We start from the raw sequence: 23,845 nt of genomic DNA, 5'->3' as shown, positions 1-23,845 counted from the left end.
AGAAGAAGAAGAAGAAGAAGAAGAAGAAGAAGAAGAAGAAGAAGAAGAAGAAGAAATTTAAAAAATAGAATCACCATATGATTCATCAATCCCACATCTGGGTGTATATCCAAAGAAAATGAAATCAGGATCTTGATGGATACCTGCACCCCCATGTTCATTACAGCATTATTCATAATAGCCAACATATGGACACAGTCTAAGTGTCCATCAATAGATGAATGGATAGGGGCATCTGGGTGGCTCAGTCGGTTAAGCATCCGACTTCAGGTCAGGTCATGATCTCGTGGTTCATGAGTTTGAGCCCCGCATCGGGCTCTGTGCTGACAGCTCAGAGCCTGGAGCCTGCTTCAGATTCTCTCTCTCTCTCTCTCTCTCTCTCTCTCTCTGCCCCTCCCGTGCTTGCTCTCTGTCTTTCTCTGTCTCTGTCTCTCTCTCACACACAAAAATAACAAACATTAAAAAAAATTAAAAGAAAAAAAAGAACAGAAGAGGAGAGGAAGGAAGGGGAGGAGAGGGGAGGAAACTTCCATTCTGCTCCAAAGACAGCAGTTAGCTGGCAGCCTCCAACTATGACACTTTCAGGACCCACTTCAGCTTTGAGCCAAAGCCATGCCCTTCCCAGCCAGTCCCTAGCCAAAGGCTGCCAGTGCCCAATGCAGGATATCATCACTATGGGTCAGTCTTTGCCCTAGAACCCACTATTCAGATGTGCAGCTCTCCCTACCCAAGCAGCGCCTCCCCTGTTTCCTCCTGCATGTGTCAGACCTGCATCACAGTGTGGAAGCTCTCTCAGACCAATTCTGCTTCCTCTTTATTTTTTTGAAAGGGTTTTACGTTTATTTCTTTATTTTGAGAGAGACAGAGACAGAGCAAGCAGGGGAGGGGCAGAGAGAGGGAGAGAGGGAGAGAGAATCCCAGAAGCAGGGCTTGAACTCAGGAAACCACGAGGTCATGACCTGAGCCAAAAAACAAGAGTCAAACGCTTAACCGTCTGAATCACCGAGGCAGCCCTCTGCTGCCTCTTTAGTCTTTAACAGCCTTGGCATCACCCCTGTGCCCTGTAAGCCTCTGGCACTCCTAATTCTCAGCACGTGCCTCTCGGAGGAACCCACATGGCAGTACTGTCGCATGTCTCAAGCGTGGTCCTAAAGGAAAGTGGAGACGGATGTTAGGTCTTGCCTGGGAGAAGATGCCACATTGCTTAGCCCACCCATCCCCCACCTCATGCAGCTCCAATGTCACCTGCTCAACCTAGGGTGGCACACTGGGGTTTGTGCCTGCCTTCAAACAGAAGAGAGGCTCTGGGAAGAGGCACAAAATGCCTTCTAGGCTTTATTCCTTCCATGCTCTTGGTTCTAATTTATTTGTCCTTGCTCTAGTGAAATGCCCAGAGTGGAAGATTCCTGAGCTGGCAGAGGCCTCATGAAATGGCTGTCACCCACTCTAAGGTCCTCATGCACCCAAGATGCAAAAACCTCACCAGAGTCAAGGTGTCTAAACATCTGCATAGCCTCTTCATGGAGGCATGGTCTGCCCTGGAGTCAGAAAAATAGAAATCAGGAGGACGTGAATTTATAATATAATTCATCTTTATTATTTCACTCAATTGAATATACTTATACATACATTTTCCAGAATGTGTCATTTTCAGGGTTATGCAGAGTACAACAGTATTGATGGTGATGGTCCATGCTCTGATAAGTGGGTTAATCTTGAAGGCAACTGATAACTTTCCAAAAATAAAAGTATATGGATGATGTAGATCCTGTCCTCAAAGCATATATAAAACAGTTAATACTGACAGCATCTGACTACACCTACCTGGAAGAAAACCCCATGGTTCTCATCTCAAATATTGCCCGTACAGGCGCCCCTCAACATAACCTGCTCAAATGTCAGGGAACACCACCATCCTGGAACGGAGAAGCAACCTTAAGTGTGGAGGCCACATTCCACACCAGCCTCAGACTGCCTACCCTCAGACTTCCTGATGTGAGACACAACAAGCCCCTAGTGTGTTCGAGACTATTATTTGAATCCTCTGAGCTTTACCCTAATTCCTAACCCACGGGGATCCAAAAAAGAGAGAGAGAGAAAAGTGCAAAGGAATTTTCAACTTGTCTGGAGGCAATCTAGAATTCTACATAGAATTCTGGAACTTTGCAATGTTGTCTCATGTTGGCAGTTTTACCACATTGTGGATTTTTGTTCTACTGTCTTTCACTGTGATGGTTAGCAATAAAATCTTTGGAAACCTCACAGACTCATGGTCATTTCCTAAGGAACAATAAAGAAGAGTAGACTGGGGCCCACTTTCCATTCAGGCTTGGAATGAAGACAGCACTAAAGAATATCCGCCCCAGGAAGAAAAGAATGTGCTGGCCCTGAGTTCTGCCCAATGGCGACAAGGCAGCTCAGGAGACCAGCATGCCTGACAAGCATCCCTGGGCACCCAGAGGCCCACGGGATCCAGCTTGTCCACTCTGCCACACCAGGAGTTGGCTGGACACTGCTCATTACTCTACCCTCGTGTGTCTGGATCCCCTGGTTCGTGGGTATTTGTCTGTATTCTGACCCCGGGCTGGCCTTGGTCACCGTGTCTGTCCTGACTCCACTCTATGTCCACAGGTGAGGTGATTCTTGTGATTTAATTCTGACCCTCAATGGCCACTCAATCTCAGGAGCCTCTTTCAAGATTTCCCCACCTAATTTCTCCTTTCTCCTTTCTAATCCCCTGCCCCAGGCTGACAATTTATTCACCTACTAAGAGCTGAAACATTGCAAGGTGGCCAGCATGTGCCTTTCAAGCCCTCTAAGACATGGACCCTCCTCCCCTCCCACCAGCCTTACCTCACACCCATCCCCAACTGAGGGTGTCTCTAACTTAAAGACACCCCACGTCCATCAACTACCGATGATACCATATCTTTTAAATTTTTCAGTAAGCTTTTGGGCTTGTCCTTTTCCTGGTTATTTCTAATGATTTTTTTGACATTCTCCCATTCATGGGGGTAACCATGCCCTCTGTGGCTATTTATCAGATCAACGGCCATTGTCAAAAGAAGACTTGCCTGGTTTTCCCTGGCTTGGCCAGTTTCTTTGTTATTAAAAGCACACACTCGCTCCTCACACTTCTTAGTTATGCTCTTAAGAGCTTTGTTATCTGTCTCCTGGAGGTAAACTTTGAGGTCCCCCCCTTCTAGGTCTTCCTTCCGAGTGAACAGCACAATCGTGTACTTCAGAACTTCCTCCCCAAAGATGGTCTCTAGATTCTTCACTGCCTTTTTGTCCTCCTCAGTGAAGCGTCCCAGCTGGAACACCAGGACCAGAACTATGTTCCCTCCCTCACAGCAGGACAAACAGTGTTTGACCTCCTCCTCCAGCCCAGATGGACACCTCTCAGTGCTGGCCGTCAGGCAGAGCAAGGGACTGTCCACAACCACAACCCTCCACCCTTCCCACATCCTCCTGCTGCTCTGGCTCTTCCTGGTGATCAGCTGTGTTCGGAGCTGGTCGAGGAAGTCACGCCTCCCAAGGATGGTGTTCCCCGTGGCACTCTTCCCGGTGCCGCTGCCCCCCACGAGGACAATGCTCAGCATGTCTGTCAAAAGGAAAGCAGGAAAGATTCATGACCATGGGCAGATCTGTGTGCGACTTTCAAAGTGATGCCAGACATCACAGCAGAGGATGCTCAGAGAGCACTGTGGCCACCCCCTCACCCGGCAGCTCCATCCCCAAGTATGGGGGTGGGGGGCGGCTTCTTCCAGCCAAGCACTCTGTGAACCCACAAGCACGACTTGGACCACCGTCTCTGCCCGGTGCTCACCCATGACATGGCCACTGTCCTTATCTCTGAACTTGCTCCCTCTTTCTGGTACCTCCTCTGACTCCTGTGGGTGCTACTGGCTGTATGACCCATCACCTACTCAGATACATCCGGGCTATACATCTCATCTCTTGGGCTTCTGTTCCTGCTGCAACTATGGCTTCCTGTTGCCAACCTAGTGCTGTAACTGCAGCAAAATCTCCTCGACGTATTTGAAAATTTATGCCATAGAACTGACTTTTCATGAAAAAGCAACTACATATATTATCAACAGATTACTAGTTCCTTCATTCGGACCATGCTACAATTCATGTCTCATTAAAACCACATTAAACTGAACTGTGTCTTTCTTTCATCAAGGAGTCAAAGAGTACTTAGAGGTTATAACAGTGAACACGCCCTCCCCTGTTCTGTGGGGCAATGACGGAGAACAGATGTCCTTCTAGATGGAATGACAGATGTACAGAGCCCTTGCAGAGTGTGCTAGTGGGGATTCCTTGTGACTCTGCACTTGTCCTGTGGTCTTTCTCTTCCACACTGCCTTTTTCCACAGTTCTCCTCAATTATGCATCGCTGGCCAAGTTACCAATATCCACCCAGAAACAAAGAGTGAGGGAAGCCTACCCTGTTCTGTTCCCCCAGGGGAAATTATTGAACTGCTTGTCCTGAACCCACAATCTCATAGTTATGCGTAAAGGATGAAAAAGAGATTAATCCTCCCACATTCCCACATTTGTCACAGGCTTCGGTCCTTGCTCCCATACCCTCGGAAGGTGGCTCCCAAGAACCTCCATGATCTCCCACTTCATGTAGAGGCACGAGCCCTCCATTTCCATCATTGTTCCAGATAGCTAGTGTGCCCTCTGTGATGTCCTCCAGCTTTCTCCCAGCCATCCAAACTCTGCCCATTTTCTAAAGCCCATTTCAAACTGGGCTTTCTCCACACAGCCTCTCCTGACATTCCCGCATATCTATGCTTCTTCAGGAGGCTCCCCAGCACCTGGGGCTCCATGGCAAATATGAAAGGGCTCTTTTGAGTCTGTATTCTTCCCAGGTGAGGACATTTGCCATGGGACAGAATGGGATGACTCATACTGGCCTGGAAGAATCTCAGTTCAGGGCAATAGAGTATGTAGCACAGAGTGCATGGGGACTTCTGCTAAAAAAGCAGGTAGTGGGGCTGGACTGAGAAACCCATCTAGCTGGGGCACCTGGGTGGCTCAATCGGTTGAGCATCTGACTTCAGCTCAGGTAACGCTCTTGTGGTTCGTGGGTTCAAGACCCACATCAGACTCTGCTGTCAGCATGGAGCCCACTTTAGATCTTCTCTCTCCTTCTCTCTCCCTCCCTCAAAAATAAATTATTAAGCTTAAAAAAAAAGAGGGGTGCCTAGGTGGCTCACTTGGTTAAGCATCCAACTCTTGATTTCAGCTTAAGTTATGATCTCAGGATTTGTGGGTTCAAGTCCTACATCAGACTCTGCACTGACAGTGTGGAGCCTGCTCGGGATTCTCAACTCTCTCTCTCTCTCTCTCTCTCTCTCTGCCCCTCCCCTGCTTGCTCTGTCTCTCTCTCTCTCAAAATAAATAAATAAACTTTTTTAAAAAAAGAACCAAGAAGTTAAGAGAGGGAAAGAGAGAGAGATGGAGTGGGCTTAAGAGAAAGAGAAGAGCAAACCAATGGTTCAGCACTATCTCATCACCACCGCTGAGTCCTGAGCCCCAAACCACAGATACACTGTGGGGGAAACGGGAGATTAGAAAAAGCTCAACTCCTTCCCTTAAGTCCTTCACCATCCCCTTGGAGAGATGGGATAAGGATCAGGAAGGAAAAATTAAAGAGTTCGAGGTGTGGACAGTGTGCGGGGGGAAGGCTCATTACCTTAGGAACATTTGAGAAAGGAAGGAGAAAGAGAAAAGCTCGTCAAGAGCCTGGACCTGTCCTTTTTAGCTTCTCTCTGCCCTTCAGAAAATAGAAAGCTCTTGCACATGTCACATCTAGCTGTCAAAAGCATATATAAAATGTGTTTTACACAATATGTACCTTCCTGGCTGATGACGCATGGCTTGGCCCTGTTCTGCAGCACCAGGTCCACGATCTTTTGTAGGAGCTCGTCCACTTGGCACTGCTCCTCTGCCCCCGTCAGTCTGTAGTTGAAGGCGCTATACCGGTCTTTGCATTTCTTAATGAGCTGGTAGAGAGCTTCATTATTGCTTTTCAAGAACATCTCTAGATCCTGGTCCCCTAGATCTTCCTTCCTGGTGAGGAGGACGATCATGTACTCAATGAATTTCTCTCCAAAAATGCTTCGGATGGTGTCCAGCACAGCCTCATCCGTCTTGGTGAAAGAGCCCAGCGGGGTCACCAGCAGGAAGGCATGGAGGCCTTGAGGGGCATGTCTCTGAAGCTCAGCTTTAATGTCCTTTGAAGATGCAATGTCCGGAGTATCAATGACCCAAATTTTCCTCCCTCTCCAGATTCTGCTCACAGACGCAAACATCTGGGTCACTGACTTTTCACTGAATTTGGTCTCAAAGACTCCCTTCCCCAGAAGGCTGTTCCCGGCGGCACTTTTTCCGGCTCCACGCTTCCCCACAAGCAGGATCCTCAGTTCCAACAACTCAGGGCTCGGTTCACATCCTGTGGCCTGCAGCTGCTTTTCCCCTGGCCCTGTGGGACAAAAGGGCAGATTCAGAGTCTCTTCTTGAGGCCGAATATGGAGATGTGGACAGGTTTTATGATTTCTCCTCCTTGCCAGTTTTTACAGAGAATGGCAGTAATGCTCTGAACAGCAGGACTATAGTCCCGGGTCAGAAGTCACTCACCCATTCAAGTAAAAACCACAAAGGCGGCCACGAATAAATTAGGAGATGTGTAAAAAGCTCAAGACCTCCCAGAAACATGAAAATCAGTTAAACTTGGCCTTTACAAGTCTTCGTCCTTAGATTTCCTTTCCTTTCATTTGCTACCAAAGTCCATGAAGTCCATGGGCTGAGGCAGGACAAGGGAGAATCTGAGTTTAAAATGCCCCTTGGTGGTATATTCATAAAATGTTAGACTACTCAGCAACCAAAAACAAAAACAAAACAAAACAAAAAAGAATGAATGAATAAATGAACTATTGATATGCAACACGCATGGATCTTCTAAACATGCTAAATGAAAGAAGCCAGACATGAAAACACATGCTATCTGATTCCACTATATGAAGTTCAAGAACAGACAAAATTTAATCTATGTGGATAGAAATCTGGGTTGCAGTTCCCTTTGGGGAGAGGCAGCAGGAACTTAGGTAAGGTGACGGAAATGCTCAAGATCTTTATCTAGAGGATGGTCACTATGGGTAGATACATAAAGTCACTGAGCTCTACACTTAAGATCTGTGCATTTAACTCTACATTCATTATGCCTCAATACATGACTGTAGAAACTTGTGCCACAAAACTGTCTCTGCACACGTGCCCTGTCCCCATCACTTCTCCTTGATCCAACGTCAACACCAGACCTCCATGCTGAGCAAAGGGCAGAGTCAGCAATACAGAGAATATTCAGAGTTTGAGGCATCCTAGGCGCTAAGGGTATGGATTGTCACTTGGTGTCAGAGCCGCCAAGTCTGGGAGGTGGAATAAACGCGGCATTTAAAGAAAGCCACTGAAATGCTAGTGACACCACGTCCTTGTTATGTTGCCTTGGGAAAGCTCCTACTTTCTTCCAAATCACCTCATACAAGGCTACATCGTATAAAAGGTCACTTCCAACTTTTTGAGCCACCCTGTGGCTACCCGTGGTGTGCTATTTCCTCACCACCACGAGGCAAAATTTGGGGCCATAACAGGTAAGTTCCTTCAGGTCTTGACAGAAGGGCATCCGGAGAATTTTAAATCCCTACTTCTGCCTAAGCTCACATCTTTCTGGCTAAGTTTACTCATCTGTCAATGAGACTAATGATAATACCACCCTCTTCCTAGGGCTGTCATGAGGAATATACTTTAGGGTTGTTAAGAATATATGGTTGTTATGAGAATTATATTTATACGCTAGGAGGATTGAATTATTTCTATATATTTTTCCAGCACATAATGTCAACTGCAATTATTATCATTATTAAAATTGAAATAATAATAAAAGAATAATTATTTTATTTAATAAATAAAAATGCTATAAACATTCTAGTTAATTAAAATTATTATTATTATTATTATTATTTTATTGTTATTATTTGGGGGAGTTCTATGGGGACAGAGATCTCACCTACCTTATTCATTGCTGAATATTCTGTGCTTGCACAGAGCTGGCCCAGAAATAACGTGAGAGTCCATCAATAAAGGGATAGTTGGGGGCACCTGGGTGGCTCAGTCAGTTAAGCTTACAACTTCAGCTCAGGTCATGATCTCACAGTTCATGAGTTCAAGCCCCACATCGGGCTCTGTGCTGATGGTGCAGAGACTGCTTGGGATTCTCTTTCCCTCTCTCTGCCCCTTCTGTGCTCTCTTACTCTCTCTCTCTCTCTCTCTCTCTCTCAAAATAAATAAGTAAACTTAAAAAAAATTTTTAAGCCTGATTTAAAAAAAATAATAAAAAAAAGGAAGGAAAGAAGGAAGGCAGGAAGGAAGGGATGGTTGAATTAGGCATGTACGCCCTTACCGTGAACAAAACTGCATCTACTAAACAGAGCGAGGTAGATCTATATGTATTGATTTGTGCAGTGTGCAGGATGAATCATTAATGGCAATCATTACATGGATACTGAACTCCATTATGGAATCCTATAAATTAGTGCTCCCCAAGAAGGTAATTTCTGCTTTCCCAGTAGGAGCCAACATTGTATAGTCTTGGATCCAGGGCCAGGAAGACAAGGCTGAGTCACAAAAAAAAGCCACGAAAGACAAGCCCACCTCCACAATATTTCAGAGAAAGCCAGGGACACCTACTCCATGTCCACCACCTTTGCTGCTGCCATACCTACTCCCAAGTGTTAGGAGTTTCCTGGGGGACAGGTTGTGGACACCAACCTGAGCAAGGTCCCTAGAGCGCATCTTTGTTTCTAATTATCTATTTTTTCCACTTCATTTTGATGCCTAATGCATTCAAAAGAATATAGATATGAGCTTAATTTTTTTTTAATTTTTAAGTTTTTATTTATTTATTCATTTTGAGAGAGCACGAGCAGGGTTGGGGGACACAGAGAGAGGAAGAATCCCAAGCAGGATCCACACTATCACCACAGAGCCAGATGCAGGGCTTGAACTCACAAGCTGTGAGATCATGATCTGAGTCAAAATAAAGAGCTGGATGCCCAATCAACCACCCAGGCACCCCTGAGCTTAACATTTTTAAGGATCATCTTACCATGTGGATTGTCCCCCTTCTGAGATGTGGCTTCATTCACATGATCCTAGAAAATAAAGTGGGAAATGATGCTCAGAGACCCAAAATCTCATCTTTTCACAAAGCAAAGAAATGGAAACATAAGTATATAATTCAGAGTAATTTGATGATTGGGATGTGGTCAAATTCAGGCCATGGTCCTATTCCTTGTTGGCTTCTGTAGACCCATCCATAATGACAGTCGATCCTGAAACCCCATTGTTGCCACCACAACAGGCTTCCCAGAAATATGAAGATGGGTCTTGTTCTCACTCAGGTGAGTCCCATAAATGCCATCTAACCAAGGTATTTGTCCTGAAGCTCTAACTTTCCTTCTCCCTGGTCCCCAGTGGTAATAGCAATCCCTTCCAAAGTCTTCCAGAGTTTTTTCTGTTCCTGGAGAAAATCCAGAGGCTTAAAGACAGCTTCTGGATTCCCCAGAAGAAGAAACTAGCCCAGTGATGTTTGTGATGTGCATCTGAGGGACCAGGGGAAGGGAGGAGATTGGGAATCACGCTCCCCACACATCTCCGGTGCCTTCTCCCTGCACCACACCCCCGGTACAGAGATGATCCTTCTTCTGACGTGAGAGCCAGGAAAATTTGGAACCTTCTCCATCCAGGTGGGCAAATGGAGACAACAGAGGATGGAAGGCCAAACACACAGTTGGTATTCCCTTCCCCTGCCTGGCCAAGCCATACAGTCGCACCCCAAACTTAAATTGTCATGAAATCAAAAGAGAAGGTGAAAACAACGATACACAATGTGGATGAATCTGCTATTCTTAGAAACTCCCAATACTTTATTTTAACCTTATCTTTGTTAAATTTCCATGCTAGCCAAGGAAATTTTCCCTCTGCTTTCTTACCTGGCCTTACCCCAAACCATTGATACCTTCCACCATCTCCCTCCCTGGGTCTTCTCCATTCAGCTCTGATTATCACACTTCTTTCTTCTTACCTGGCACAACTCAAGGTCTTTCATGTTCTTTAAATGGAAAACATTTTTACAATGCAAATGTGTATGATCTAAAAATTAATAATGTTTTTAATGTTTATTTATTCTTGAGAGAGACAGAGCACAAGCAGGGGAGGGGCAGAGAGAAAGGGAGACACAGAATCCTATGCAGGCTCCAGGCTCCGAGCTGTGAGCACAGAGCATGATGGGGGGCTCGGATTCCACAATCCATGAGATCATGACGTGAGCCAACTAACCCACCCAGATGCCCCTAAAAATTACTAATTTTTAAATTCCCAATCCACTACCAAAGGAACAATAGCTAATTCACATACATCCTTCTATGTTTTTCTAAGTTTATACAAACACACACACAAGCATATATGAACACATCGGGAGAACTTGGCTAGGTTTCAATCTGCTTAATACTATGTCCTGTACATCTGTACAAATCAGTACATATCGATCAACCCAATTTTTCTAGAAGATGCTATTTACTCCACAGCATGGATATGGAAAATTCCATACTAATGTAACGATTCCTGTATTTTTTTAAAGATTTTATTTTAAGTAATCTCTACACCCAACATGGGGCTTGAACTTAACAATCTCGAGATGAGGAGTCATATGCTCTACTGACCGAGCCAAATGATTCCTTTATTGATAGATCATAAGCTTATTTCTGGATTTACTATTTGAAAAGATGCAATGATAAATATCCTTATATATACATCTTTATATGTGCAAATGTTTTCCTTTCTTGGTAACAGGGTCCTAAAAGTGGGAATCTTGCTCAGTCTCTGGGTTGTTAGAGTCCTTAATGTCTCCATAACTTATGTGAAACTTATACACGTCCATGATAATAATAACAGTAATAATAATGGCAACTATGGAGCGCCTGGGTGACTCAGTCAGTTGGGCGTCTGACTTAGGCTCAGGTCATAATCTCATGGTTCATGGATTTGAGGCCCATGTCGGGCTCTGTGCTGACAGCTTCAGATTCTGTCTCCATCTCTCTCTGCCCCTTCCCTGTTTGTGCTCTCTCTCTCTCAAGAATAAACATTAAAAAATTAAATAATAGTAATAATAATGGCAGCTAATAATTACTGAATGCTTGCATTTCAAGTATTTGCAAATAACTTTGTCAGCATGTCATTAAACCCTGAGATACATAGTATTATCCCTTTTTACACAAGACAGAAAAATAAGATACTGTGGTCAACAAAAAGGATAGGAGTTCTGTCCCTCAGGGAGTCTGTGGGGAGGCAGCCATTGAAAGCACATACACAGCAACCACTTGACTGGCTGATGGCCATGAGGAGGAGAAGCGCCCTGAGGGAAGGGGGGCTGTAGGAGCTCATCCCAGGGGCCCACAGGGAAGACTCTCTGAGCAAAGGAGCTCTAGCAGAGGCAGACCTGGAACGGGGTGGGATGGGAGAGGGGAAGTGTCCAGGTGGAGAAAATTCCAAGTTCAAAGCTCTAGAGCACACATGAGTATAAGTCAAGGACCCCACAGGGAAGGCCGGTGGGACCAACACATAAAGAGCAAGTTAGAGGGTGAGGGGCCAGCTCAGGTCAGGGATTCCAAACTTGATCTGAAGATCAATGTACAGTCACTGCAGGATTTTACACAACAGGGGGTTGTGTTCTGGGTACACTGCGGACAGTTCATTCTGTGCCCCTTATCCTCTCTGCTGGCATCCCTGTTCCATACAGCCTTCAGGGGAGAGACAGAGGCTATAAAGGAGAGAGAGAGGGAGGTCAGGGCTAGGAGATAAGAGAGTGACAAGTTCTCCTGAGCCTCAGGGTCCTCGTCGTACATTGAATAGGTGTGAAGATTTGATCAGTCTGGGGGTCTGGGACTTAGCAGGTGCTCAGTAAATATTGCCTTCCTTCTCATTTCCATCCTGTTTGGGTTTAACACTCACCAGTTCTCAGAAGATTCACTCTGACCAAAGCTGCCCCCACGTTGGATTTTTGCTTTGCTTTACATCCATGGACACTTGCATTTAAAGACTCCTCTGTACCAACATTCACTTACTTATGCTCAATCAGGAACTGCTTCGTGTCTTCTGCATGAGTCACTCAAACAGAAGCGTGAGGTCCTCGAAAACAAAAGCCTGGATTTTTGTATCTTCCTTCATTACAAATATATTTTCCACTCAAGTCTAGAAATTAAATAAAATACCACTCTGGCTGTCGTGTAGAAAATGGATTGAGGGGTAAGGCACAAGAACGAATGAGGGGAAGGTTGTTTGTAAAACAGTACAGGCAAGAACAGAGGCTGGCTTGGAGCAGAGCGGGGGCAGTGGAGATGGAGAGAAATGCATGGATTCCAGGCACACCGATCACACAAGACCTAAGGACTTCTCAAATATCAGCTGCCAGCTAGTAGTAGCAAAGCCGACCTCTGGGTTTAGGTTCAAGGAGCATCAGGAGCATCACCACCATTTACCCAGTTGAGAGAAAACTGAAGTCTCATACATCTCAGAGGGAAAACCAAAAGTGTAACCTTGTGAAGCCTGAGATCCTATAGGAGAGCCAAGTGGAGACATCAGACGGCAACTGGATAAGGGAGCAGGATTCAGAGGAGAGGCCTGGACAGGAGTGACAAATCTGGAAACCATTAGCGATCAACGGAGCTCAAAGCTGGAGGGCAGAGAATTGAGGAAAGCCTAGAACCACACCCTGAAGATCTCAACTTTTAGAGGCCATGTGAAGAGAACTCAACAATCTCCAGAGGAGCCAGAAAGAGTAGGAGGAAAAAAACCAAAAAGAGTATAGCTGTATTGAAGCCAAGGGAAGAAAGGGTCTATTTGTGTGTCCAATACTGTGAGGGAAAAACTTAAGTAAAGACTTAACTGTATCCATTAATTTGCCAATAAATTTCAAAGTCCAAAGGGTAATCCTCAAAGCAACCTACCATCTGGTGCCTCAACTTTCCAGATCATAGATAAACACCTCCTAAACAAAGCCTAGGTTCCACCACACAATGTGACAGGTCACTTATCCGTGCTTGTCTTCAACCCACTAGCTCTCACCACAAAGATCCTTGAGGACCTTCAGCATTTCTTACCAGGAATCCACTGCCTTCATTTCTGAGATTCACGATATATGGTCCTCCGTTTTCATCCACCAAACGCTGGACCATGCAGAGGAGCTCCCTCACCTGGTCGTCCCGCTCATCCTCACTTGCCTTGTTGTTAAAAGCGCAGTATCGGCCTCCACAGTTTTCAACCAACTCCCTAAGGGAGTTCTCATCTTCAATGCAATCTTTCAGTGAGTCATTCTCCAAATCATCCTTCCGAGTGAAGACAATAATGATGTGCCTCCTGGAGTTAGTTCCAAACACCTCCTGGATCCCCTTGACTGTCTCTATGTCCTCGACCTTATAAAAGCTGATGGGGATTACCAGAAGCAGGACGTGGAGGCTGGGAGCAGAGAGCTCGAAGCAGTGTTCAATGTTACGTTGCTTGTCTTTGGCACAAGACTTTGAGGAGAAAAGGTCAGGGGTGTCAATGACCACAATCCTTCTCTCTTTTGTGAACCCACTCTCTCTCTGGCATGTTTTAGTCACCATCTGGTCACTGAATTTGGACACGAATGCAGCTTTGCCCAGAATAGTGTTTCCTGTGGCACTTTTTCCTGCACCACTTTTGCCTAAGAGGAGAAGCCTCAGTTCCGGCATGGAGCACTCTGGCTCCAGTTTCCTCTCCTGACACAGGCTCTGGTTGGTTCTGCTGGGACAAAAAGCAACACATCAGTGTTCAACCCATGCAAGAGTGGATGGAGGAGCAGCAAGAAAAATGCCTTCCTTTTTGGCTTTTCCCAAAGGATGTGGCCTACTGAAGTCAACTCAGGCTAGATTGGGATAAGAAATCCTGTTTCCCACAATCTTCTCTGTGCTCTTGTCTCTGAAATAAATCCACACTGGTAAGATGCCCAGCACTGTAGGGGCACCTGGGTAGCTCAATCGGTTGTGTCCAACTCTTGATCTCAGCTCAGGTCATGATCTCACGGTTTGTGGGATCGAGCCCCACATGGGGTTCTGCGAGGACAGCACAGAGCCTGCTTGGGATTCTCTTCTCTCCCTCTCTCTCTCTCTCTCTCTCTCTCTCTCTGCCCCTCCCTTGCTCGCTTGCTCTTGTTCTCTCTCTCTCTCTCAAAATAAATAAACACTTTAAAAAAAGATATTCAACACTGTTGACTGACTAAACCAACAACCCCCTTCTCTGTATTCATCACCCATTATACATGCTGGGGGAAACTGTGATAGACAGAATAATGCCCCCCCACCAGATGTCCATGTGCTAATCCTTGGAATCTGTGATTGTGTTATTTTACATGGCAAAAGGGACGTTGCCAATGTGATTAAGGCTCTTGAGACGGAGAGATAAGAGGATCCTAGAGGATCATCCAGGTGGATCCATTATAATCACACTAAAAGAGGTCCTTCCAAGAGGAAGATAGGAAAGTCAGATTAAGAAAAAGGAGATGTGAGGACAAAAGCAGAAGTCAGAGAGTGAGAAAGATTTGAAAATGCTACACGATTGGTTTTAAAAATGGAATAAGGAGCCACCAGCCAAAGGCAATGCAGGCAGCTTCTAGAAGCTGGGAAAGGCAAGGAAATGGCTTCTGCTACACAGCCTCCTCCAGAAGAATCCTGCCCAACACTGATTTTAGGACTTCTGACCTCCAGACTGTAAAATAATAGCTTGGTGGGTTTTTAGCAACTAACTTTGTGGCAATTTGTTACAGCAGCAACAGGAAATTAATACGTTCTCTCTCCCAGCTTCCTTTCGACCAGGGGTGGCCATGTGACCCAGTTCAACCTGATGACAGTTGAGGGAATATTTGCCTGGGTCTTTTGGGAATGTTATTGTTTTCTTGATGATAGAGGCAGACTCAAGTAGAGAGCTCCTGTTCTCACCTCCTCCCCCTTCTTCTTTTTATTTTTTCTTTTTATTTTTTTTTAAGTTTTTTTAAAGCTTATTTATTTGTGAGAAAGACAGAGCATGAATGGGGGAGGGGCAGAGACAGAGAGAGACACTGAATCTCAAATACGGTCCAGGCTCTGAGCTGTCAGCAGAGCTTAAACTCGGGAACAGTGAGATCATGACCTGAGCTGAAGTCGGACTGATGCTTAACCAACTGAGCCACCTAGGCTCCCCCTTCTTCTTATTTGACATTTAAATGTGACATCTGGAATGGCAGCAGATATCATGAGGCAATGAGGTAACAAATAAGAGAACAAATGTTGTTGAAGGACCCCAGAGCAGAAAGATAAAAGGATCCCCGATGACATCACTGGGCTACCAAAACATCCTTGAGATTGCCCTTTTGCTAAGTAAACAGCTGATATTCTAATGATTTAAACTGCTGCTACTCAGAGCATGGTTCACGAACAAGCGATATTGCCAATAACTGAGATCATGTTAGAAATACAACATCTCAGCCCCACGCCAGACTTGCTGAATGAGAATTCTTCATTTGACAAGTTCCAGGTGATTCTCATGAACATTCAAGTTTGAGAAGCACTGGTGTTAAGCCACCATTGGTTAAAGATTAGCATTCCGGGGCGCCTGGGTGGCTCAGTCGGTTGGGCGGCCGACTTCGGCTCAGGTCATGATCTCGCGGTCCGTGAGTTCGAGCCCTGTGTCAGGCTCTGTGCGGACAGCTCAGAGCCTGGAGCCTGTTTCGGATTCTGTGTCTCCCTCTCTCTGACCCTCCCCGTTCATGCTCTGTCTCTCTCTCTGTCTCAAGAATAAATAAACGTTAAAAAAAAAAAAGATTAGCATTCCTAACTGAATCAGAAACCACTGAAAGAGCCAAGTTTCCCAGCACTATTTCTTTTTTTTTTCATGTTTATTCATTTTTGAGCTAGAGAGACAGAGAACACAAGTGGGTGAGGGGCAGAGAGAGAGAGAGAGGGAGACACAGAACTTGAAGCAGGCTCCAGGCTCTGAGCTGTCAGCACAGAGCCCGATGCAGGGCTCAAACCCACAAACTGAGAGATCATGCCCTGAACCGAAGTCAGACGCTCAGCCGACTGAGTCACCCAGGCTCCCCTCCCAGAACTATTTCTTGAACAGTCCCTTTTCCAAATGATTCTGTCAGATACCAGGGGCCCATGTTTCCATGAGTCTTTCCCTAGGTTGTCTGTTTTGTCCACTGGACACTGTATTCCTGAACCAGAAAGCCTTAATTACTAAAACCAAGATGACTTAATGTTATTCTACTAAAAATATAACTCTAAAATGAGGCTTCATTATGTAATGGAGCAGGTTCCAACACCTTGCTATTGTTCAAAACTGTCACAGTATTCTTGGCTTTTTAATCCCCTGTAGAACTTTGAAAATCAGTTGTCATTGTCTTCAGGAAACCCTGTTGAAATCTAGAGTGTCGTTGCATTGAATTTGTAGCTTACTTTTATTTTTTTATTAAGTATTTATTTATTTTGAGAGAGAGACAGAGAGAGAGCACATGCACAAATCACAAGGGGGCAGAGACAGAGGAGAGAGAGAATCCCAACATGGGACTCGATCTCACAGACTGCGAGATCATGACCTGAGCTGAGGTCAAGAGTCGGACGCCCAACCGACAGAGCTACCCAGGCGTCCCTGCAGCTTAGTTTTAGAAGAATGGACATCCGCATAGAGTTGTTCTCCCCACTCCTTTTTTTAGTCAGTTTTAAATATGTTCTAATTTCAATCATTTCTTTTTGATCCATAAATTAAGAGAAGTAATTACAAAATTTAAAAATGAGCGGCACCTGGATGGCTCATTTGGTTGAGTGTCCGACTTTGGCTCAGGTCATGATCTCACAGTTTGAGCCCTACTTAGCTGAAGTGTCAGCTGGGGTCAAGCCTTTCATGGTTTTTCCAGACTGAACTGATCATCAACTCTTCTCTGGACTTCTGCAATAACAGAATCACTGATTCCCCCTGCTTCTACCCTTCTAGAGGCTATGGTCTGTAGACAGTCAGTGTGCTCCTGCACAAACAGGAGACAGATAATGTCATTCATCAGTCTAAAGTCCCTCCGTGGCTTCCCCCTGACTTGAAATAACAAGCAAAGCCTTTACAGTGGTCGACAAGACCCTACCCATCTGGATTCTAGCTGTCTCTCTGATCTCCTCTCCCACCCCTCTCCACATTGTTTTGTCTCCTGTAGTCACATGGACCTCCTTGCTGTTCCCCAAATGTGCAACCTTGGGCCTTGGTGCTGGTCGTTCACCTGAGCTAGAACACTCTTCCCCCGGACTCGTGCAAGGCGCATTCACCTCCTTTAGATCTTTACCACATTGGCCCTGTGGGACAGATGGCCTTCTTCAGTCATCCTACATTTAACAGCAATCCCCCTACTGCATCCCAACAGCATTCTGCGTCCCCCACATGCCTGTTCTGTAGGCCCCCAGCAACCACTGCAACCACCTTTCACATTGTGCATTTACTTGCTTATTGCTTTCTTTTGTCTCCCCATGGCTAAGAGGTAAGTCCCATGAGAAGGAGGACCTGCTTTATCTTGTTCACCATCGCATCTATGACCCAGAGAAGGCATTCGATAAGCACCAGCTGATAGTATTTACTTCATCTAACTTTGAAATTCTCTCTACCACCCTTGGTATGAAACCCTGTAAGAGCAGAGACCATGCCTGTCTTGTCCTGTGTCCCTAGTCCCTGATATTGTGCCTGGCTTAATAGTATAGGCTTAATAAGTGGTGTTAAATGAATGATCATGGGGTAGAGGGGTGAGGAAAGGAAGAAAAACAGTTTTTAGAAATGAAGAGAGTGACTGAAGTGATGCCACTTTGAATTAAAAAAAAGAGAAGTAACTTCACACTGTATCCCAAGCCAATGAAGTGACATTTTTTGGAACATTAATTTTTTTAAAAAAGACACTAGTGGGCAAATAGCTGAAGGAAGCAGAGACCTCCAGCAGGTCTGAAGAAGAAAGAAATCGATTTCCCAAGTAAGCTCCACTGCTCACATGATTACCCATCATAGTGTGTGTAAATTAATGAGCCTTTGCTAAACTGTGTGTTATATTGAATCAGGGACCCACCCAACCTACGCCCTCGCCTTGCGAACTTTTCTCTGGAGCAGAAGGGGTGCCTAGGTGGCTCAGTGGTTGAGCCGCTGACTTTGGCTCAGGTCATGATCTCAAGGTTCATGGGTTGGACCCCTATGTGGGGCTTTCACTGACAGCGCTAAGCCTGCTTCGGATTCTGTCTCCATCTCTCTCTTTCTCTCTCTCTGCCCCTCCCCTGCTTGTTCGTTCTCTCTCTCTCAAAAAATATTTAAAAAAAAAAAGAAAAAAAATTCGGACAAAAGGTAACCAAAACTCCCCCTCCCTCACTCTCTCCTTTACCCACACTCCCCTCTGACCATCTCCCAGCCCCTCTGGAGACCCCAGCAGGGCAAGGAGAGAGAGAAAATGAGAGCTTTCACTCCAGAACTATAGTGACACTCTCCAGCAACCTGTACTTGTTCTCGGGGTATAGCTCGAGGGGGATGTGGGATCAGCCGTACAAGCAAAGCTCCCAATGGTCTGGGGAATCTGCCCTGCACCCGGGAAGTTCAAGCCCACAGAAAGAGATGGCCAGAGAAGCTTCCAGAGCCTAGCCTGGGGAGGACGCACTCCCAGCCCCGCAGGTCAGGCAGTCATCAGGAGGACAGAAAAGCATTCAACGGTGACAGCCCAGGGGGCTCAAATGTAGGCAAAATCATAAGTCTTGTTTGGGGCAACCACCGGCCATCCCGAGGGCTCAGTTAAGGGGACCCGACAGCGCACGGGGTGGGGAACAAAAGCGAGCGTGGACGGGGCGGGTCGGTGGCTACCAGCCTCCTCCCCCAACCCTGCCATCGGCCCCTCGCCGCCGAGCCCTCCTCGGGGAAGGCGAGGAGCCCGCCTCCCTCCCCCCTCCCCCCTCCCCCGCTCCCCCCTCCTCCCCGCGACCCGCCCGGCCTCGGGCCCCCCACCCCCCCTCCCGCGCGGATGCGCAGGCACCTCGGCTCCGGCTCCGGGCGCGTCGTGGGCACCATGGCTCCGGAAAGTGGCCGAGAGCCCCGCAGCAGCCGGCCCAGGGCGGGAGGAGGGCCGCGCGGAGAAAAAGCAGGGGCGGGCCCTCAGAGGCGGTGAGGGTGGAGGGGAGAGTTGGGGCTGGTGCCAGGTCGCGGGGTGCAGACGAGGGACAGGCACGCCTCCCCCCCCCCCCCCGGCCGCGCCCTCCTGGGGACACGAAGGGCAGGACTCGAGAGCGGAAGCTGGGCCTGGGGCTGCGGCGCCCCCGAGGGTTCCCCTGGAGAGGGTCATAGTGCGGGGTGCTCCCGTCCCTGGGACCGACGTCATGGAGCCTGAAGACGCTGAGCCTGGCCGGTGCGGGGACGGCGCCCAGCAGGTGGTGCTTCTCCGGCTGGTGTCCGCCACCCTGGGCACCTGAGACCCCTTCCCGAGACTGAGGAAACCGGGAAGACGCCGGTTTCCTTCTCCCACCCCCACCCTCTAGCAACTCCTCACACCCCTCCTGGGGGACCCTCCAACCAGACCTGGGGAACACGCTGCTTGCCAGGCTAAAGGGTTCCTTCTTAGAGCCCGGCTAACATTGAAATGCTGCAACTTCTATGCTTTCCAACAGCCTATAAACGAAACCCTTTTTGTGCGTGATGATAGTATCCGGAAGCTTCCTACTACAGGAGCCGGACTCTGAGAAAGACTATTATTTTATTATGGTTTTTATTTATTTTATTTTTGTAATGCCTTTTCAGTTTTGAAAAAGAGACAGAGCGTGAGCAGGGGAAGGGCAGAGAGAGAGAGGGAGACACAGAAGCAGGCTCCAGGCTCCCAGCTGTCAGCACAGAGGCTAGAACCCATGAAGTGAGAGATCATGACCTGAGCGGAAGTCTGAGCTTAACCAGCTGAGCCACCCAGGTGCCCTGATTATGGATTGTTAAAAAAACAACAACACACCAACATCACAGAATTTTACCATCTTACCGATTTTTTTAAAGTTTATTTATTTTTGAGAGGGAGAGAGAGAGAGAATCCCAAGCAGGCTCTGCACTACCAGTGGGGTTTGAACTCCAGGATCCCGGGATCAAACTCACGAACTATGATATTAGGACCTGAGCAGAAATCAAGAGTCCTAGGCTCTACTGAGCCACGCAGGCGCCTCCCCATCTTAGCCATTTTTAAGTGCACAGTGCAGAGCATTAAGTACCTTCCTTGTTGTGCAAGAGCTGGAGAACTTTGCCACCCTGCAACAATAAAACTCTGTACTCATTAGCCCTTAATGCCCCTCCACTCCCCCAGCCCCTGATAACGACTTCTCTACTTTCTGTTTCTGTGATTTTAAGGGCTTTAGATACTTCATGTACCTGGAACCAGTGTTTGCCCTTTGTGACTAGCCTTTTTTCATTTAGGGGAGTGCCCTGGAGGTCCCTCTGCGTGACTGCTCTTTTCATGGGAATGCAGAAGCTGATGAATGGCCTTGAGCTCACGCTGTCCCACCAGGCTTGGTCTTTGAAATGTGTCAGGTGGTGCTAGACTTCCAGAGATCCTGCAAAAAGGAGGAGCAGTGGGGGCCCTGACCAGGTTTTGGGGGCTGCTCTGTCCCAAAGGGTCCAGCTCCCCTCTGGGCTGGTCATGCCCATCTTGTTAGGAAGCCAGAGAAAACCTAGGGATCCTGGCACTGCCCACCAAGGGCTCAGGTCTACACAGACTACCTCTTGGTGAGAAGAGTCTCTCCCATTCCCCACCCCATTTACTCCCCTGGCAAGGAAGACCCCATCTAGAAACAATCCCCACCCTCTTTGGGGGCACTAGGTCAATTCCATGAAAATCAATTCATTGAAGTAATTAGACAGAAGCTTTCAATCCCACCCTGTGATGATCCCAACTGTGTTGTTCCCAGAAGTGGAGGTCAGTTCAGGGGCAGAGAGTCACAGCCCGGTGGAGTATCAGTTCCCCAAAATAGAGAAAACAGTAAATGGAGAAAAAGCTCCCTTGTTCTGAAATATTAAGCATTTGGAGAGCATTCTGAGTAAAACTGCAGCTTCAAATAACTCCTCATTGATTTAGCAAGTTGATTGTTTGCTGAGTTGACCATTTTTCAGGAAAAAAAACCCCGATCTTTCAGTACATTGGCTTGTGGGGAATTGATTTCTGTGGGGAAGGCTGGGTGCGCTCAGGTCTGGGGAAGGATGGGGGTTCCCTGCCCCCTAGTGGCTTTGTGGCTAGCACTTACTCTCCCTTCTCCCTTCCTCTCAAAGAGGCTGAAGAGAGGGCTGGACTTCCAGAAATCATATAAGCCTGGAAGGCACAAACTATGCAAACAAGGAGGAATCTACCAGGCTAGGCACCATATGAGACACAGGGGCCTAAAGACCTGCCAGACAAATCTCCATTCAAGGAGCTCAGTCAAATGAGGAGACTGAACCCTATGGTCATGGAACAATAGAACACGTGTTGTCACAGAGATGTGTTCAGGGGAGCGAAGAGGAAGGGCTGTAAGTCCTACAAGATGCAGAAACAGGGGCGCCTGGGTGGTTCAGTCGGTTAAGCACCCAACTCCTGAGGTCAGCTCAGGTCATTGTCTCACAGTTCATGGGATCCAGCCCCGAGTTGGGCTCTGCACAGACAGTGCAGAGCCTGCTTGGGATTTTCCCTCTCTCTCTCTCTCTCTCTCTGTCCCTCCCCCACTCATGCTCTGTCTCTCTCAAAATAAATAAATTTTTTAAAAATTATTGAAAATATGGAGACACAGCCAAGTGGGGAAACAAACTTACAAATAAATCCATAAACCATTCATTCTCTGTGGCAGGTACTCTCATGGATGACATTACTAGACACACTGGAGGAGGAAACTGCCACACAGGGGAGCTTACGCCTACCCTGAGTCATGAAGGGCATGTAGAAATCTCCCTGCAAAGGACATTCAGGCAGAGGGATTATGGCAAACCCCACAGGCATTCGGAGTGCTGAGAGCAGTTTGGGCAGGTGAGGAAATGGCATCAGGCTGGAGGTAGAAGTGATGAGGGAGCATAAGGCAGGTTGAGGGCAAAGTACAGGCTAACAGCTCTTCTTCCTCGCCTGGGGGGTACATGTGTGATATTCCTTGGACACTCCTGGCTGCCAAAGAACAGGGGAAAGGAAGGAAAGCAAATGTTTGACTGATAGAGATCACAGTCCTGCAGGGCAGGAGTCTCCTTCAGTGCACAGATAACTTAGTAAACTGCAAGAAAAAAGCAATATTATCCATAGCCTAATTTCCAGAAACCTATAGACTCCATTTCCTAGAGTCCTAATAGCACCCTCATCAAGATGTAAGGGAGTTTAAGTGCTTGCCATGGCGATGTGGGAAACTAAGGCAGATGAAAAATTAAATTCCCTTACTGCCTACAGCCCATTGACAAGTCCTTGAAACAGGCAGAGTGACCTCCCTCTAAAAGCTCAGCTGCCTTGATGGTGACACTTTGTTAGGGGGCGAAAGGGAATCTTGGCTTAACATTATCCTGACCCCCCAGGATCCTGCGAGTCTCCTTAAACACATAAAAATTTGCAAACCTCCTTTATCTTTAACCCCCAAGTGTATGTTGGCAATTATACTCTAAGCATATGGCCCCTGATATACATCTGAAGGGTCTCATGACTGAGGTTTTACTAAGCTGTAATAAATGATGGTTTCCTAACAACGGCTAGCCCCTCAAGGCCCTGGAAACCTTGATTCCAAAATTCCTTAGACTTACTCCTTCCCTAACCCCCTCCCAACCTAATGGTATATATATAATCAGTCACACTTCACAATCCCAGTGCAGCTCTTTCTGCCCACGGGTCCTGTCCCCATGCTTTAATAAATTCCCTTTTGCACCAAAGGTATCTTCAAGAATTATTTCTTGGCCATCGGCTCTGAACCCCACCATCACTTCAAACCCCATCAGAAAAACCTAGAGGCTACCAGCTAAAGGCTACTGCAATAGTCCAAGCTAGATGGACAGTGGAAAAAGGAACAGACTGATGATCTATTTAAGAGATAGAGGGGTGCCTGGGTGGCTCAGTTGGTTAAGCATCTGACTCTTGACTTAGGCTCAGGTCACAATCTCACAGGTTGTGAGTTTGAGCCCCACCTCGGGCTCCGAGCTGACAACATGGAGCCTGCTTGGGATTCTCTCTCTCCCTCTCTCTCTGCCCCTCCCCTGCTCACACACGTTCTCTCTCTCTCTCTCTCTCTCTCTCTCTCTCTCTCTCAAAATAAATAAACTTTAAAAGAGAGAGAGAGAGAAACAACAAAATCATTTTTAAGCAGACTAATTCAGGGTTGCTATTACAAGGATTCAGGCACCACATTAAAGAGAGGGCTCTTCACAGTATAGACATTTCCTTATTTCAAAAAATGTTGTTATATGTTGTTTAACTTCATAGATGGGAAATGTATGTTTCCTACAATGTTGGCAGATGGCTGTAAAGTCTCTTGCAACTAGATTTGTATATTTTGGCAGTTTTCTGATGGAATTAAATGTCTTACTCAAACAGAGTCCTTGTGTGTTACAGTAATGTTTAAGAAATAATATGCTTATTTATAAGTATTTAACTTAGAAGAGACACCATTGTCTCATTCACATAGAGGCTAGTGGTCACCTCAGGCCGATTGGCTGTGGAATGCCTGGGGTCACAGCACTTCTGGTGGCCTCAGTG

General features: G+C 46.7%; 1 protein-coding gene across 3 annotated transcripts; it reads right to left on the bottom strand.

Moving 5' to 3' along the window:
• Nucleotides 1-2,171: 2,171 nt before the first annotated feature.
• On the bottom strand, nucleotides 2,172-20,197 carry GIMAP8 (GTPase, IMAP family member 8). 3 transcript variants are annotated; one of them, XM_049642092.1, is made up of 5 exons: nucleotides 19,163-19,280; nucleotides 13,230-13,893; nucleotides 9,179-9,224; nucleotides 5,873-6,499; nucleotides 2,172-3,604 (listed from the first exon to the last, which is right to left on the bottom strand). In XM_049642092.1, the coding sequence occupies exons 1-5, from the start codon at nucleotides 19,195-19,197 to the stop codon at nucleotides 2,883-2,885; spliced, it is 2,094 nt and encodes a 697-aa protein (XP_049498049.1). In that variant the 5' UTR covers nucleotides 19,198-19,280; the 3' UTR covers nucleotides 2,172-2,882. The 3 variants fall into 3 exon arrangements, with proteins under 3 accessions (XP_049498049.1, XP_049498050.1, XP_049498051.1); XM_049642093.1 differs by having other exon boundaries at nucleotides 13,230-13,890; XM_049642094.1 differs by lacking the exon at nucleotides 13,230-13,893 and having other exon boundaries at nucleotides 19,163-20,197.
• Between the last annotated feature and the right edge of the window lie 3,648 nt (nucleotides 20,198-23,845).

The sequence above is a fragment of the Panthera uncia genome, chromosome A2, assembly GCF_023721935.1.
Source record: "Panthera uncia isolate 11264 chromosome A2, Puncia_PCG_1.0, whole genome shotgun sequence".
NCBI classification, from domain to species: domain Eukaryota; kingdom Metazoa; phylum Chordata; class Mammalia; order Carnivora; family Felidae; genus Panthera; species Panthera uncia.
The sequence above is the reverse complement of the archived record's forward strand: the minus strand, read 5'-3'. Positions and strand labels throughout refer to the sequence as shown.